Below are 17,778 nucleotides of genomic sequence, written 5' to 3'. Positions count from 1 at the left end.
AGGCTGTAAGGAGCTGAAAAGCCTAGGCAGCTGGAAATCACTGCTTTTTTTAAGTCAGGTAAGAAAGTTGTGCTTCAAGAGAAGCTTTCCCAATTAAAACTGAAATAAAATCAACCAAGCAAATTAGTTCTGACAGAAATTCTACTTCCTAAATCTTGTAATTTGATTTCAGTGTTCTTTCACGTGTTCCTGTGAGGAATTGGACCCTCTTTATTCTGACATTATTTGTGAGGGAATACAACACATCAGGTGGGTTCCTTCTCTGTGGCATTTAGGGGTCCCTAGCTCCATCAGAGATGGCACCTACTCTCAGCTCATGCTTTCCTAACATAGTGATTTGTTCCAAACTGCTGGTCAGACCAGGTCTGACTTTTTTGTGTGGCAGCTTTCAGACACCCGAGGTGCACAATCCTGCCCACAACAATCATTGAGCTGTGCTGTGTCACCTGTCCAGCCGTCTGCTCATCCCTGTCCTCTCGCCCACGCCAGCCTAATGACGTCCGAGCCCTATCTGGGTCAGTAGGCAGAGGGGAGCCTTGCCCCGCTCGTTCCCTTACCACCATTGTCCCAGGTACTCGCAGTTCTCTGGGGCCATCTTCTTTACTATCGTGATTATTTCAGACAATCTGTCGTTAGGTGCTTGGAACAGAGTAATTGGTCCTTAAGGCCACCTCGCATATCCTAGGAGTCGGCCTGCTGTTATGCTGTTGAATAAAATCAATTTAACAAGTAAAGAGAATAATCTTTTTCTCTCTGGTCATGGTCACAGTAGTTCTAGGTATGGTTTTAACAACGGTGAATGATAGCAGTCCCTGTCCCCCCCCCAGCTTCGAGTGGATGACTGGGATTTTATTTTTAAGTAGATTTTTTTCGTTAATCAAAAGAGCATTGTGTGTGCAAACCTGACTGGCTGTGCTGTTTGTTCTACCTTGACATTTCACTCAGCTTGAACAGTCGCATTGAAAACTAAATTGGTGTTTTTGGATTTGTTCATTACACAGAAGTAACAGCTTTGCTTTTAAAGATCTGGCCGTGTGATGTGCTTCGTAGGAAAGAACAAAGCCGGAAAGGTACGCTCCGTGTTTGGGGGACCTGCCTGTGTTTGGTGGAGTAAAGGCGTATGTATTAGCCTGCTTGTTTTTATTTGGAGTTAAATGGCCTCTGAAGAGGTTAAAAGCTAGCAAGCTAGGGTTGAATGCCTGGCAGCTTGTGTTGTTCTGCTGGCATTGCCGGGCCTGCTCTTACTGCCCAGTGTTCAAAAGCTGTTAAAGCAGCTTTATTGACAAGCAGGGATGAATTGTCCCAAAGCCATTATTTGAGAGCAGTGACCCAAGGAAATGGAGAAATGGTTGAGAAATGGTTGCTGCCTGTTAAACAGCTTTAAAAAAAAAAAAAATCACTCTTAGCTGAGTGATTTGATTTTTTTTTTTTCTTTTGGTTAAAAATCTTTTGTTCTTCTGGTAGCATTGGAGTATTCTGAATGCCTTTCTAATTTCTTTCTGTCTGTCATCTGTCTGTCTTTCTGTCTCCATTAAAGAAGCACTGAGGTGTAATGTTCTGGGGCAGCGATTTCTTCCCTTCTCCATCTAGTGGCTACAGCCTGAGAATCTGTTTTCCTTCCTGCTTGTGTTGTTGAGTATCAGGAGATGGATGGGGGTTGCCAGTTACTGGATGTTGTGGTGGGTACTTTCTGTAACCCAGTGCTGAGTTGCTTCGTGAGACTTCTAATGCATCGGTGAGCACAGACCCCACGACATCTCGAGCTGTTGGAGAGGTAGGTTTTCACTTAGGTGATTTGTACATCTGGTTCTTAGGCTTTGGTTAGGTAACGGACATCTCCTTGCCCAAGCAGCCACATATCAAACGGATACAAATGCTCCTTGACACAAAACAGCATGCCTTTGGTGGGAAGGTTTCTCTAGAAATGCCACTGGGGACTAAAAGAAGGGTGTTTCCCTTCTGCCGTTAGTCTCCAGCCTGAATGATCTTGCTCTGACAACAGTGTGTTTGTAGCTTTGTTTTGATTCCGTGAATGCACACAGAAGGCATCCAACGTGGCCTCTGTATTACTATGTTTTTCTTCTCCCTCCAAGCCACCCTGATGTTGGGGGGGCAGAAGGAGGCTTCTGAGACAAACATGGTGACTAAATTCTAAGCTCCCCTTCGTAATACAACCTCCACTAAAATTTTCCTGGAGAGAGAGAATAGGGTCTGTTTGCGCACAGTTGTCTTTGAATGTCAGACAGACTTAATCCAACTTATATTTATAATGACTGAGTTTCTCCTTGCATCCCGTGTCCTCCTTATAAATGATAAATCATTTCATGCAAAGTGAATTGCAGGGTTCTAAACTGTAAGTGGTATCTCTGGTGAGAGCCTTAATAGCAGCAGGTACCGAGTGAATCACAGTCCATAAACTCTTCCCCTGTCTCTAGGGATGCTTCTCCCAGAGGTGGTAGCAGCAGTAATGAGAGAAAAGAAAGTTGTGCAGTCGGCTTTGCTGCGAGCTGCTTGAAAACTCCTGGGGGCCACTGTTCCAGCTCACTTAAACGTGGCTCCTGGAGTGGGGTCGAGGTTGCTCATTCTCCTCTCCTCGCTTCGCACCTGCCTTGGTTTCCTGAACTGCTAATGCAGCTCTTCTGTCATGAAATGACAAACTTAAAAATAGATGCGGCTGCATAGATCTTGTGGGAAGAGCTGGTTGTGTGTCTTTGTGCATCAGGCTTAGAGCTCCTGTGAGGAGCTGAATAAAGGTGACTGAACCAACCGTCTCCGTGCTCTGAATCATATGCCTGTAACACGGCGATAAAATAGAAGTGTTTGAGAAGGCAGATAGGTAAGCAGCAAGAGGAAGAATAAAAGCATATGGAGAGTGACGAATCCCAAGGTTATGTCCCTGTCTCCAGTGGAAGTTAATCCTTCTAAGAGTTAAAGATGATTTGTCTCTGCTATGGCATCTGAATAAAAATGTGAGTTGGCTGAATTCACTGATGTCTGCGTGAAGTAATTAAAGCGTATAGTGTAATTCAGAAGGATGTGGCCTAGAAATGAATTTATTCAGAATGTCTAAATTTAGATTTAGAATATCTAGCTGCTTACCAAGAAAAGATACTCGATGTTTTCTAACCTGTTACCAGGTGGAGCTGCCTCAGGATGACTGTTACTGAGGATGAAATGGATGCTGGGGTGGATTTGGCTGTCCAAGGTTGTTTGACAGCTGTGTTGCTCCTTGAGGCCCTCCCATGGTGTAGGTAGATTTCATGAAGCGCAGTCTGCGGTGGTTTCAAGTGATGTTCCTAGTGTGTTCCTAGAAATGCCCTGTGTGGCAGTTGTCCTACCCATCCGGAAAAAAAAGGCAGCATAATCAACAAATAGTGTGCCTTACCTTCTTTTGAGGAAAAACTTTCTTTTTTTATGAGTTTGTTAGTGTATAATCCGCATGAGATACCTCTCTCTGTTTCTTGAATGTAAGTACAGTGTGTAACGGTAGAAGTCGTCTCTTCCACATTATAACTCTGTTTACTGGGGAGTACGTAATGAACGGACTCTGTAAGGAACAGGCAAGCTTTGTTGTGTTAGTCAGGAATTGGCGTATGCGTGGAGAAACACTGACATCAAGGCTTCTTGGATCGCTTTTCCTTGAGGCCTGCAGCCACACTGATTCACTCTTCTTTGGTTTGCAAGAAAGATTTGACAAATAGGAAAAAAACCAGCAGCACTATTGCACTTGGAGATACCTCCTGTTTGTAGGAGCTCTGCTACTTGCTGTTGAATTGGGTAAGGGCATTACCAGCATGTGGGCAGAAGCACGAGAGGAAACAAGTTTTGAAAACTTTAACAAATCTGTATTCCCCAGTATTGTGGCAAGGGAACTTTTCTCGTGTGAAATAGTTCTTCAAATGCCAAACTAATCTTCACTTCAGGACAACCAACCTGTCTGTCTGTGTGTGTCACAGATGTCCTGCCTTTCTCTTTTTCAGCCTGCAGCCCCTCTGTTTCTCCAAGCAGTAATGTTTCTTGCCAAGAAGGAACCAGTTGAGGATGGGGTTTTTATTGACCCTAAAAGCCCCTTGGGACAGTTCAGGTTGCAAGGCTTCACCAGTGGGCTCTTTTTAATCTTTTTTTTTTTCCCTTATATCTTAAATACCCTAGGGAGATCTCCCCTGTACCCTTTGTCTCTTTGGGAAACACTGCTGTATTTGATGGATTTTGATGCTCCCTATTCATCCTCAATGAGTCCTTCTTGTTGTGCTTTACCCCGACAGGCAGCTGGGCATTACCTAGCCGCTCATTCTCTTTCCCCAGGTGGGATGGGGGACACAAGTGGAAAGGTAAAAGTGACGGAACTCAGGGTTGAGGTAAAGACAGTTCACTAGGTAAAGCAAAAGCTGCTTGCACAAGCGAAGCAAAACAAGGAATCCATTTGCCACTTCCCATCAGCAGGCAGGTGCGCAGCCACTCCCAGGACAGCAGGGCTCAGCATGCATAATGGTTTCTTGGGAAGGCAAACGCCGTCACTCCGAACATCCCCCTTCCTCCTGCTTTGCTCCGGTTCTATCTTTGGCCAGTCTGGGCCAGCTCTCCCGGCTCTTTCCCCTCCCAGCTCCTTGCGCACCCCTGGCCTCCTTGCTGGGGAGGAGCATGAGGAGCTGAAAATTCCCCGGCTCTGTGTAAGCATTGCTCTGCAGTAACTGAAACATTACTGTGTTATCACCACTGTTTTCATCAGAAATCCAACACAGAAAAAACAGAAATCCAAAAAATATGAGCCTCTACAAAGAAAATTAACTCAATCCCAGCCAAAACCATGACACGTTTAGCACTGGGCCTCCAACCTGCAGCTTGCTGGAATACAAACTCGGGCTCCGCAGTTCTTCAGATTTCTTATTGTGGTAAAATGAGGATCTTTATACTATTTTCAGAATTAATTTTCTGTATCTGTAATCAATAGCCCCTTCTTTGTCTAGTTTAGTCAAATCTGCTGTAGAATCACAGAATTTTAGGGATTGGAAGGGACCTTGAAAGATCATCTAGTCCAGTCCCCCAATCTTTGAAACGTTGGTTGTTCAGTTAACTTAATAGTGAAGTTAGATCTCTGCTTTTACGTGTATGGTACTTGGCAGGTCACTTCAAGTAGAGTTATTAGTTAATGAAGCAAATTGGTTCAATAGTACCACATCGTCTCTTTTTTCAAACAGATATCAAAGCTACTGATGCATAGTAAAATCGAGGTAGTTTTCCACTGTGCCCTGAACCAGCTATTGAGAGTGAGTAGTGCCACCAAAAATTAGTGGCCTCAACTTCAAATATGGTATCTGCTGAAAAACGGATGCTTTGAAAAGCTGGTTAATATGGGAGGTGGAGGAACCGAGCATTGTTTAAACACCCACATTCTTCTGTGTGAATCACAGCCATGGACCCTTGCTGCTAAGACGAGATGACATGATGTATTTACGCCACTGTTGACCAGCTAGAGGTGGAATGTCAGACCTTATATCATTTTTTAATCGTTTTTGACATCAGAAATGTAATTTGCTGTAATGTATGATCGTGTCCTCTAGACACCTTCCCTCTTCAGTACGTGCTGCAGACCTACCTGTGATAGAGCCAATACTCTTCAAAAAGAAGACTGATGTTTAAATATTCGTTTTTTTCTGGGGAGAAATAAACTCTGCCTAAAGCATAAAAATGTTTTTCCCCTGTCTGCAAGCATTAAAGCTAAATTTCTGAATCACCTGAGAAGTGGTGAGGGAGGAAAATTAAGCTGCTGCTGACTTGGAGTGTCCAGATTCTGTTCTGTGACCAAGTGCAATGTGAATGCGTTGTGCTTCTGCTTGGCCACTTGGTTAACTGGAATCTGTGTTTGTCTTTCTCTGGTATTAGCTCCTTTACGTATCAAAGTTTCCCTTTGCTACCAGACATTCAAACCACCACTGAGTTCTACTTACAAGTATTGTTTTTTTTGTATTGCCTCAATTTTTTTACTTCCTGCTCCCAGAAAAAGATAACAGCATCTTACAGAGATGTTACTGTAGTGTTTTATTGAAGCTTCTTTCAGACTCCAAATATAACAGACAGGATTTTTCTCTTCAGGGTAATCTTGAGCAGAATAAAGTGTTTATTACTTAATTTCCTGAAATATTTCAGATCCAGACTTGAAACTGTTCAGGTGTATGCAAAGCACGCCTTGGCAGGAAGCCCAACCTGTAGTAGTAGCTCCTGCTGCAGGAGTGAGCTCATACCTCTTCTCCAGGCAGACATTTTAAGTATTCACTCTAGAAGAAAATTTAATGTTTGGGTAGGCATCCTCTGCCCTCTCTGTCACCCATCTTGCTCTGTCAATCAGATGGATTTGAAAGGAAAGTCAGGAACCACCCCAGGGCTGGTGATGTCAACTTGCTTCATTCTGTTGGTTTGACCTACCCGCGCCTTTGCTGAGCTGGCTTTGGACATAATTGCTCGTGGCTGTCCCATTCAGATGAGCGCTGCTGCATCTGCCTGGGGCTTGTTAAACATTTTGATGCTTTCTGTGGCCCTAGGAGACCCTGAAAACTGAACAGGAAGAGCACATACTTCTATGGAAAGAAAAAATGTTTAAGTAGCAACAGCCCGTGGTAGTCTAGATACAGCTTGAAGTTCATCTGATGCTTGCTGGCACTTTACAAGTGCCATCTATTACTTGGGTACATTAAGGTATGCCCGTCTGCAATTTTACCTGGCCATCCACTTGTGCAACTGCAGGACGATGAGACCAAGCATGTCGTGTCTGTGTTTCGGAGAGGACTGTGGCACACCTGTCCGTCAGACAGCCTTAGCTCTACCTTCAATCTCCTTTAATCATCTTAAGGTTTGTGGATTCTGTTTGAGCCTCCTAAAGAAGAGCTGCAGGAGGATCATTGTGAAACATGCTGCTTGACCAGTTCATTGACATTCCCGTCAGGGAGGTGAGAAAGTTTCTGGTTTTGTCCTTCCAGCTTTGGAGAGGGGAAAAAAGTATTGTAGCGTTCCCTGACGTTAGTCATCGATGTTGGTTCCAGTGGAACTCTGACATTACCACCAGCCTTTTTTCGTTTCTTTGTTTGTAACCATGCTGTCCATTGAAACACAAGACAATAGATACACTGGATGTGTCAGGAAATTCCTTTGTTATACTGATGACAGCCCAGTGCTATCTTTAGCCTGTCCAGCTCCTCCTTTATGAGGATCTGTGTGACCTGGAGGAGAGGCTTTCCTGGTGAAAAGTTTGTTGTTTCCATCCTACAACCGTGTCAGTTGTAAGATGTTATTTTGCCTTACAAGTCTCGCCTTTCTGAGCAAAGGAAGAAAGTTGCCAAAAACTAGATATAAATAACCTGCTGTCCCTCCTGTGGAAACTGTCCGTGTGCATGCTTTGTAAGCTTAAAGTGATGCATCCCTTTGTGAGAGCGGGGTAAACTGCTACGTGATACTGCCGGCTGAGTTCCCTTCGCCGTTACTGTGAGGGGATGAACATGCTGTAAATCGACGCCCTGGTTTCTCGTGATTGTTTAGGATCTAACTACACAAATACCAAAGTGGGTATTCACAGAGTAGTACAGTGCGTGTCGCTGCATCGTGAGCTGTCTGGTATAACTTTTCCGAGCATCCCGTCTTCCTCCAGTGTTACTAATACCTTCTGCTGCTTTTAACGTGCTGGTATCAGAAATCGGTAAGGCAGCTTTTGCCACATAGAGGGCACAAGGTTCCTGTCTGCTCCCAGGGTATAAATACTCTTCCAAGTGACCAATGCTTCAGGAACCTTGAGGCTTTCTGGAATTTTTACTGCAGGTGCTTGCAGGAACATCTGACCTGAGGGCAAGTAAAACCTGTTCCCCTTTTCCATGCATCCAACTGCAGGCCTCCTCCCTCGTAGGTTACAAATCATCTGTGATGGCTAATCCTCATTCTTTCCTCTTCCCAGGACAGTGTAAGTGATCCCCTGGAATTGCTTTGAACTCCATGACAGAGGCAAGAAGCCAGTGGCAAAAGGAGAGGGGTTTGAGTGAAGCATAGAGATTAATTGGATTTTTAAACCTTAGTTCTGATAGGAGCCGTGGCTTTCACAAATACCTGATTTCTTGGGGCATAGGCTCTCCTGTTACAGTAACTCTTCCCAATTTCACAAAATTGCTTAAGAAGTTTGCTTGATTTATTTATTTTCATTGATTATAAATAGTTTTAGCAGTCTTGCGGTACCATCTTCTAGTTATTGCTGGGATCTCATCTCTCTGCTGTCTCACAAACATACTTTTCCAGCTGTCATTGAATCCCATGCAATCTTTAATCTTCTTTTAACTCCGAGTTTAAATTAGAGTTAACTGAAGATACCTTTTTTCCCTGACCAGGCCAGCATCTCCATCATTCTCTTCAATGTTCAACGTCTTGCTCTCCTTTTTGGTCTCCCCTTCGTCCTTCTCTAAATGTGCAAACCCAACTGCTGTCTTCATCTGCCTGGATCAGACTAAGTTACATTTCCTCAATCTGCGGCCAGTGCCATACACGTTATATGAAGATGCCTGGTACCCTGCAGAGTATTTTTCAGTTACCAAACCATAAACCCTCCTAATCCAGAGCATGTCTTTTCAAAGCAGATGAGTGTTCTGTCAGGATACTTACATATATCCAGTCCTTTTTATTCTGATCTGGTAGTCTCTTTGACTTAGTGGTATAACGGGTCAGTGAGCAAAGCGAGCCAGCAGCGTTTGTCTCTAATTCCAAACCTGTCTCTTTTCCATTCCCTTCCTGTTAATTGTTTTGACCACTTCAGCATCCTTTTCCAGGCTTAAATAAACCTGCCATGTTGGCCTTCCCTTCTGCTGCTTGAGCCAGGCTCCTGGACATCATCCTTCAAGCTCCTGCAGTCACCTGTCAGATCTCGGCTGAGCTCTCCTTCCTCCCTGCCATCCAGGCTGCTCTCGTGGCCTCTCTTGGAGACCTTGTCCACTCTTGATTCAGTGTGGGTTCTTAGTGTCTGTCCTTAGCTAAAAACATGTTAATTCTATGAACTGTACCCATTCGTGCACTCCTCCTGGGTTGTTCTGTACTCTGTATGAGCCTCCAGATTGTAAATTCAAGGCTGAGAAGTTGTTTGCCCAATGCTCTTGCCTTGCTAGCTGTGTATGCTCGCTGTGCTCGTATATTAAATGATCCTCGAAGTGCTTTAAGGGCCTCATGAGACAAATGTTGCACATGTGCCATACTGTCCTTACAGAGAGGCTTGAGCCTCTAAGTATAGACCTAGAAGTTGTCAAAACTAGGTGAACCAGATCTGGAGATTTGCTTAAATCTTTTCTTAGTTGTTGCATGAGAAGGAGAGAGGGAACGTAACGTAGCTGAAGAGATGGGAGGCAGGAGAGCACGCTGAGAGGGTGAACTGCCTTTTAAGCACTTAAAGCCAGGAGACGAATGTGGCTGGCAGCCGCTGGTGGTCAGCTTTCTCAAGTGTAGCCTATTCCTAGCTTACTTTCGCCACGTAAACTTGATTTGTGTGTTTTGGTTGTTACTTATGTGATTAAAATGACAGAGACGAGAGAGCCATGCAGTGACATCGGCTTTCCACTGAGTTATTTAAAAAGCTAGGTTGCTTTTTTTAAACCTGCAGTAGGTCATCCTTTTAAAACTCGTAAATATTTCTGATTGTAAGAAAAAACTTCCTTTTATAGTATCCCCATACTGCCGTTTTTACTGAATCCACTGTAGAGCTATTTCCTATTTCTAATTGCTCACTCACCAAACAGCTCTGTGTTTTTTTTTTATGTGCTCTTTCTTTCTCAGCTTTTTCTCCCCATTGCTCCGTTATTGTGACTGTAGTGTCACGACGTGTAGACGACGCCAGCTTTCAGCATTTAATGGGCTGCGAGGAGGAAAGATCAGCTACTTCCTCTGCCCGTGAGACCGTGATGTCACCGGCTGCTCCGGGCTGCTTTATCATCCGCTGCTGCTGTTGCTGTGGTGCATGGGGAAGGAATGTAAACAGCTCTTTCCAGATGTTCTCGGGGCAGCTGGAGATCCATAAATGGCCTCTTTGGTTCAGGAATGTTAGTGATCCATCTAGGGGATAGCAGGGAGCGGAGTCATAAAAACATACAGCTCCATACGCATCCTGTGCAGCATGCTCTGTCAATTTTATCTGGTGAGCAAGAGCTGTGTGCTGTTGGCAAGTGTGCTGGCTTCATCTCGCTCTGTGCTGGTGTGGCCACGACAGCACGGGACCTGGATGTGCTGCAGATACTGAGCTCATCCTCACGAGACCCTGGAGGGATGTACTCTTCCTATTTTGTAGGTAAATAGGATGGCTGAGCATGTTCAGGGCTTGAATTGCATAAATGAGCTACCATGATACCAGCTCTCCTTCCTTGGCTTACCCGTTCTTCCTCCAGCTTCGACTCCTGGACAAGCACAGCAATAGTGTCCTAATCATGTGTGTGGCAAATGCTGTTTTGTTCACCCATTGTACCCATGATTTAATTAGATACAGAGTAAAGGAAAGAAAGCTGATGTAGTTTTGGAGCTCTGAATATAAAATTTGGTGTAGTAGGAAGCACTGAATCAACATGGGGCTGTTTCATCTTGGTGCTGGATAGAGCAGGAATTTGGAAGCCAGTGTCTCTCATGCTTGTTCAGGACTGGAAAAAGCATCAAATCTCACTCGCTAATGGCGTATCCAAAAAAGTCTATTCTGGGGGAGAACCAGTCACTTCCTTCTTTAGGGTGTGTGTGTTTTTAATGCATTAATTAATTTTTATTGAGTGGTGGAAAAACTGATGTCAGCGCTGCATTGCGGCTGGACATGCAGCAACACAAGGTGGTAGGAAATAATACAGCTAACATCATAAGGGCAGTGAAAGTTTAACCACGGAGAGTTTAAAATAGCAAAGTTGAGCCATATGGATATTAAAAGGTATGACCGAATCAAAACAACTGTCTAATATTAAGTTGGATTTTGCTGGGGGAGTAGCAGACTTCTTGGGTTAACTTAACTTCTCCTGTGTATCCAATGTCCAAGGGTAGGTTTCTTGCCTCAACACCTTGATTTCTGGCTTTGGTATTGGCAGTCCTTGGCTACCGTGGGATACAAAACACTAAGTGCAATGTAGGTTGTCTCTCCCTGTGTTTTTTTGTGAGGCCTTTATTATATTCAGGAGTCTGTGGAGTATCATTTTCCTTTTACGGTGGTCTATAAACTTGTCCAGCATGACTTCTTCCCTGGCACCTGTAGCAGCTCAGATTGCAAAGATCCATGACAGCAAAGCCGAGGGAGGTGGAGGGAAGTGCTCTGGAAACTGGAGCCAAAAAGCAAAGCAGTTACATAATTGTACAAAAGAAAAAGGATTTTTTTTGTTTTGTTTGGTTTTTCCTTTTCACATCCGTCTGCAAACTGAAAAAATGCTGTTGGAAAGCTGGATGGAAAAACGTTCAGCATCGTTCATCCCTGTGGGGACGTGAAATGTATTGAAATATTCCACCTGTTTTATGGCTGTTACTTTTCCTTTTTCAGGTTTGACATCTACAGGAAGGTGCCAAAAGACCTTACACAGCCAACCTACACAGGGGCTATTAGTAAGTAGCACTTCATTTTGCTGTCCTTGCATACCCCTGATCTAAAATTAAAGATCTTTTGGCTTCTGTGTCTTTAAAGATATTTTTAAAGGGATATTAAACACTGGAAACGGTATCCTTTGTTGCTGAGACAGCTCATTTTTACCCAATCTGTAAGGTTGCACTAAATGACAGGGTAGTTTGCATGGATTTGGAATCTCGGTAACAAAAAGTAGCAAAGATACACCATTATGAAAGGGAGCTCCTAAAAGCTAAAGCTGAAATACCTACTCTGCTAGCTACTGAAGTAGCTAGTGAAGCTTTCTGCTCATCTTCCCAGGAATAGAAGCTATGAGTCTGCTCCAAACACTGGGGGAGTGAACGATGGCAGGGTTTTTTTTGCCTTTCTGTGATAGGCATCCTGTTAGTGTGAAAAACAGCTGATAACGGTTGGGTTCACAGTTACTGAGCTCGAGTTTTTGCTCGCTGAAGAGACGCAAGGAACCAAGCTACTGCAAACTGGGAATCCAGGTTTGATTCCTGGATCCATAAGAGCCGGTTGGATGGCAACATGCAGTGGCCAGCAGGGAGGATGGTCTGGGAAACGGATATTTCTGTCACGACGTACTCAGGGGATTCATCTGACATTGCAGATGGGATTAATGAGCAGAGAGCTTACTTTGTTGTTATTTCTCATGCTTTTAAAGGAGAAAAGTTCCTTTGTCAGAAACCACCGATAGTGATCCACTCTCACTCCCATGTATCAATACGTAGACTTCAGCTGATATAAATCTCTTGCCTTGGGCCTCTTTTCCTTCCTTCCTTCTCCCGAGGTAGGCTGTAGGCTGAGTAATGCAATTTCGCACAATTATATCCAGTGAGTGCACTGTGCAGAGGTAAACATTGATCAGGTTGATCCTGCCAAGTCTGTAATTAGACGCCTATTGCAGCTTTCCTGTTCCATTGAACAGTGACTTCCTTTGATCCATGCTGTGCTCCATTCATCCATTCTTGTAGATGGGTCAGTAGCCCTGTATGTCATTGCTGACGTGAGTGATGTCATATCCCTTGATGACAACAGGCATCAAATAGAACTGAGTCAATAGCATTGAATCAGTGGGGCACCAAGCAAAGCCTTTTGTGAGCTGCAGAAATCGTGAGGGTGGCTGAACGCTAGTACAGGTTGCCCAGAGTGTTGTGGAGTCTCCAGCCTTGGAGATACTCAAAACAACTAGATCCAGCCCCAAGCAATACCGGGGCGTTGGATGGGATGATCTCCAGAGGTCCCTGCCAGCCTCAACTATTCTGTGTTTCTGTGAAGATAGCATGTTACTGTAAATATTTACTTTCATGGAGTCCTTGTCCTCCCTGTTCTCCTGACCACTGAATTACTTGCATGTTGACTCCCTCCTAGGTTTGCTGAGACTGTGAACAAAGCTTGAATAAAATTGTTTAGTAATTTAGAGGCGTATGAGATTTAGTGTTCTTTCAAGAACACTTTGAACTTGCTTAGTGATCCTGCCTTCTCTTCTGTTTTGGAAACGAAGAGTTCCCACACTGTAACTGGGCTCGCTTTGAGAATTTGTCTTGTTATGAATCACCTGCAAAAAAGAATGTTTTAGAAACAAAAAACCCATCAAAGGCCATCCAGCAGTGTTAGGCTTTCAGATCTGCAGTAAACAGCTCAAGTGATAAGTGTGTTGTGGGAAGGCTTGGAGGCTGTGACTCTTACTTAAAATTATTAGCTGACTTATTTCTTTCTATTGTTATTTGCAGCTTCTCAGGCTTTGATTTTCTTCTCTAACTGGTTCTCCTTCTTTTTGTCAGTGTTTGCAGACAGGTTGATAGAAGCTTTTGAACCACATAGGCAGCCAACAACCTGTAGTGGCTTTGCATATGAGGATCCTGGCTGCAGCTTTCCTAATGGGCTTTCTGTCTGACCAAGCCTGTGACTTGTAATTTGAAATCCAGTAATCTTGAGTGTTGTAGGAGGCCGTGAATGAGACCGGCCCATTGCCATGCCAGTTTGAAGTCTGGGAAGGTCTCATGATTTTGTGATAAATGCTTCAGGGAATTCAGATGGTAAGAATAATAGGGACTTGTAGGCAGGGGAAGGTGCTTCCTCATAGAAAATCTGGTAGGGTGTAGTAAATCTGAAATGGCTATGGCAGCATCTGTATTTTGTCTTTTTTTAAGTCTTCCGAGGTTTACAGAGCAGATACAAACTGTAGTAGCTGACTATTGACCTAAGCCCTTTTCACGTGATTTCTCTTGAGACTTCAGCTCAGTATCACTTCTGGTGCTGAAAGCTTTGAAGGCTTTCTGGAATGAGAATGGCTTTTCTGCAGGATTCTTCCAGTTGCTTTCGGTCTGTAAGAAGCTTGAGGTTTATTAGGGAAGAAGGAATAGATAAAATTACAACAGAAAAGAGATGTAAGTACCAACACTGCCTCCAACCACCATAGATGAAGTGTCCAGCTCCTGTAGAAAAGACGCAGCTCAGAATAAGTGTCTGCTCTTCTCCGCCAAAATACTGTAACAGTCTCGAACACACGCAAGTTCAGAAGCCAACTGGAGGGTTATTGAGAGTCCTTCTGTTGTGGAGGTTTTTGTAATTTCAAAAGTTGCAGTGAACACTTCATGTAAGGTGTTCCAGATCTGCGTAGAAACCCTTCTGGCTACTAAAAGTTGGTAGGAACTAAGGAAACAAGAAACATCCCCTGTAGTTCAGTGAGTGGGTTTTGCACAGAACAACACACCCACTGGTCTGGACTTCTCCGAAATGCACGCGGTAGTTGGGCATCCCTTTTTCTCAATACAGATCTCTTCTTTCAGACCACGTTGTAGTCTGTGTGCCGCTCAGCCGTGCTATTGCTGTCCCTCTTCCACCAGGTGCTTGTGCCAGTCTTTGCGAGCCTTCCCACCCCTGCTCAGTGTGTATGTGATGCCAACACACGGCCGTTCTAACAGACCTGACTGCCATGGTGACACATGGGCCGCGTTAGGGTATGTAGGCAGCAGTGGCACGTGCCATCTGGCAGCTGGACAGCAGCAGTCCGACTTCTTAAAGAGAGGGGCTTGCAACTCAGGCAGCTGCTGTAGCGATCCTTCTGTTCGACAGTCAGTGTGGACGCATAGTTTGGGTGCACATGTTGTGCGCACACATGGTAATGTTATCCAGAAATACTCCATGCTGTATGGAGGCTGGAGTTTTAAATACACATCAGGAAATATCAAAGTTATGATTCACATGGCATCCGTAACGAGACCCAATCCTTGCACTTCGTAGCAGTTTGCTTCATTGTACAATAAATACTATTAATTTTATGCCTTAATATAGGCATGGGTTCACGTTCTCAGTCTGCGTGCTGTGTTAAACAGTTTGCATTTCTTTCATTTCTTGCAGGGTGGGGAGGAAGAGTCAGGAATGTACCTCGATGGAGCATATATCAGAAGGGGACACATACAAAAGGGTTAGGTTGTAGAAAACAGAGTAGGAAAAAATGCTTGGGAGAACTTGTTATCCTTTTGGGGTTTCCAATCAACCAACACCAGTGTGTTCCTGTGTGCCTAATGCCAACAACCTTTGATATATTGATCGTATTGTCATACTAGAATTTTAAGACCAACTGTCTTAGTTGGTCTTTCAAGCTCTGTGGGAACATCGCAGTGCTCTTGCAGTTAAGCTCTATGCATTAATTTTTATCATTCTGTCTGATCGCAGTTTTTAATCTACTTTTCCAAATATAATACAATTACCGAATTGTGGGTGGCAGGAACACCATGCCATACATGGCAGCAGGTAAAGTCCTTCACTATGGAAGAAGTAGCTGAAGCAGTGTGTGTAGATCGTTACACTGGGAACGTTGTGTGTGCCTGCAGTTCCACACGAAGGAGAGAAGTGCATGTTCTGTGTGGAAAAACTTTGGCACGAGACAGTTCAACACACAAAACTTTCACGAAAGTCACATGCCAAAGACATCCCCCTGCTCTGAAGATTCTTTTTGGAAGTCTTGCAGACTTTTTCTAGTGTCCACAACATCCATTGTTGAGAAGTTTCAGAACTTATTTAGGTGTCATGCAGGGGAAAACCTTCCTCCTCTTGTTTTAAACTGCCACCTTTCATCCCTTTCTTGTACTAGAAGAGACAGAGAGTGGTTGTTCCATTCATCTCCTCCAGGCTGCTCATGACTTTATAGACCCTGTCATGTCCACTATCTGTAATCTCTTTTTTAAGGTTGAAAACTGACTGTGCAGCTCGAAGACTGGCAAAAGTATAGAAAGCCTTTGAAAGTCAGTCCCTGACAGGTGTTTCGGGGTACTCTTATGGGACTTCTTAAATACGGGTTCCTATAATTTTATTGCACTGTATTTGGTAAATATCATCACAAGTCTTCACTGGAAGAGTTGAATTGGAAAGTGAGCTTGAGGGAGACAATGCTTTCTATACCAGGAAAGGAGAAGGTAGTTTGATGATGGAAGTGGCAGGAAAGAAAATGAAAAGTTGGAAGAGAAAGAAAGCTCTGGGAGGGAATTTACAATAGCAGTACCAGGCTGCGCAGAAGTGATGGAGAGCAGAGGTCTGGCTGATGCTGTGGGAAGCCCTTACAGGATGGTAGCAGGGCAGAGGGGAATACGGGAAGCAGGTAAAGAAGAAAGAGTTGTCTCTCTCTTAATGTTCTCCCCTGCTTTCTGCCAAAGATCAGAGATCTTGTGTGTCTGCTGTTGGGTGATTAATGGTACGAAACACTGGATCAACTAGTCTTGTGTCTGACTGGTTGCTTTTTTGTGCTCTTATGTAGGAGTAGATGTTCTCAGGAGAATTTGCTGCTGTGCTTTAAGTAGACCTTCCTCCACCCCCATGCTGCATGATGCACTGTGCCAGCGGCTCAACTGGGTTACAGCAGTGTTCTTCTGTGCCTTCACAGCCAGGAAATGTGTGACCATCTGAGGTTTTTCTTTTCCTACGAATATCCCCTCTTGCTTCCCAATTTCCTCCTGGTCTTTGACTTTGTTTTTCCCTTTTCTCCTCTTCTTCATCCTACCTAATGAATTTGTTGGGCATCTCTTTTAATCCGTTGCACTTCTGAAAGGGTCAGTAAATGAACCCACCCTTGGAGGGACGGACGAGGAAGGGGAAGCAGTGCACTCCTCCTTCCTCAGAACTATCGGCTGACTAATGTGATGAATGAGGCACAAGGCTCTGGGTCACTAAGGCGTCTGTCTCAGTATTTGCCTTAAGTGCCTCCTCTTTCCTTCCCATGCCTCTCACGGTCTCTACCGAGGCAGTTTGGCCAGGCACAATAGTTTGGTTAAAATTGCTCCCCGGCCAGTTGTGGCTTGAGCCTTCCAACGGCATGGATATTTGGGCTGTATAGGTCATGTGGAATAAAGCTGAGGAACCCGTTTTTTTCTTATGCATTTTGCAATCTTAATTAGTGGCTATGGTAAAATGGTCTTGTCCAAAGAGTGCTTGGTCATCGTTACTGTGCTGGGACTGAGGGGTGAACCAGACCGTATGCCTGTCGTCACAATCCTGGAATAGCATGCCACTGCCCACTTCACTCTTTTGTGTAGTGATTCACGGTGAACTTGGATATTTTACTGAATGTAAATGCACGCTGCAACCCCGTCTCTTTGAGCTGGCACATCCCTGTCTGCTCCAGTCGTCCCTGCTCAGTAAGATTCCCAGCTGTCCTTCCTTCCAGCCCCTGCCGTGTAGGACGCTGCCTGTCACTGCTGCTTGAAGGGCACTGTGCAATGCTTTGAACAGTTTTCTGATGAAGAGTAACCGGTAGTACACCAGTAACTTTTGGCTCCCTTCTTTTAACTGTAGGTTGGCTTTCTTAGAAATGACATGGGCCTTGTCCAGGTACTTAGCATTTACTTTATTAGGAATGTTTATTTTCTAAAGAATCAATATATTGGCAGAGGGAGAAATTAGAGAAATATCAGGCGTTATTTAGACTAGTCCATTATAACAATGTCTCTGCTGTCCCAGCTCTACCTAGTGGTTAGTGGAGGCTGCGAGATGACTTACAGATGGCCTTAGAACTTGACAAAGAACTGAAATGTCTCCTAATTCACGAAACACTGCATAGCTGACTGGAGTTAAGATACGCAGCAGGATGTTGGGTATTGGCATGCCATTGAAGTCACTGCTCAGATGGCCTCAGCTTGGTCATTGTCTCAAAAGAGTGTTAGTTCTCAAGTGTGTCTGGG

General features: G+C 44.3%; 1 protein-coding gene across 1 annotated transcript in view; it reads left to right on the top strand.

Moving 5' to 3' along the window:
• The window catches only part of ERGIC1 (endoplasmic reticulum-golgi intermediate compartment 1), a 58,942-nt gene that overhangs the window by 9,817 nt on the left and 31,347 nt on the right, over nucleotides 1-17,778 (top strand). The window contains exon 2 of the mRNA XM_048080351.2: nucleotides 11,516-11,577. Coding sequence (XP_047936308.1) covers nucleotides 11,516-11,577 — 62 coding nt within the window. The remainder of the gene's footprint in view (nucleotides 1-11,515; nucleotides 11,578-17,778) is intronic.

The sequence above is a fragment of the Anser cygnoides genome, chromosome 14 (genome assembly GCF_040182565.1).
Source record: "Anser cygnoides isolate HZ-2024a breed goose chromosome 14, Taihu_goose_T2T_genome, whole genome shotgun sequence".
Taxonomy (NCBI): domain Eukaryota; kingdom Metazoa; phylum Chordata; class Aves; order Anseriformes; family Anatidae; genus Anser; species Anser cygnoides.
This window is presented reverse-complemented; position numbering and strand designations above follow the sequence as displayed.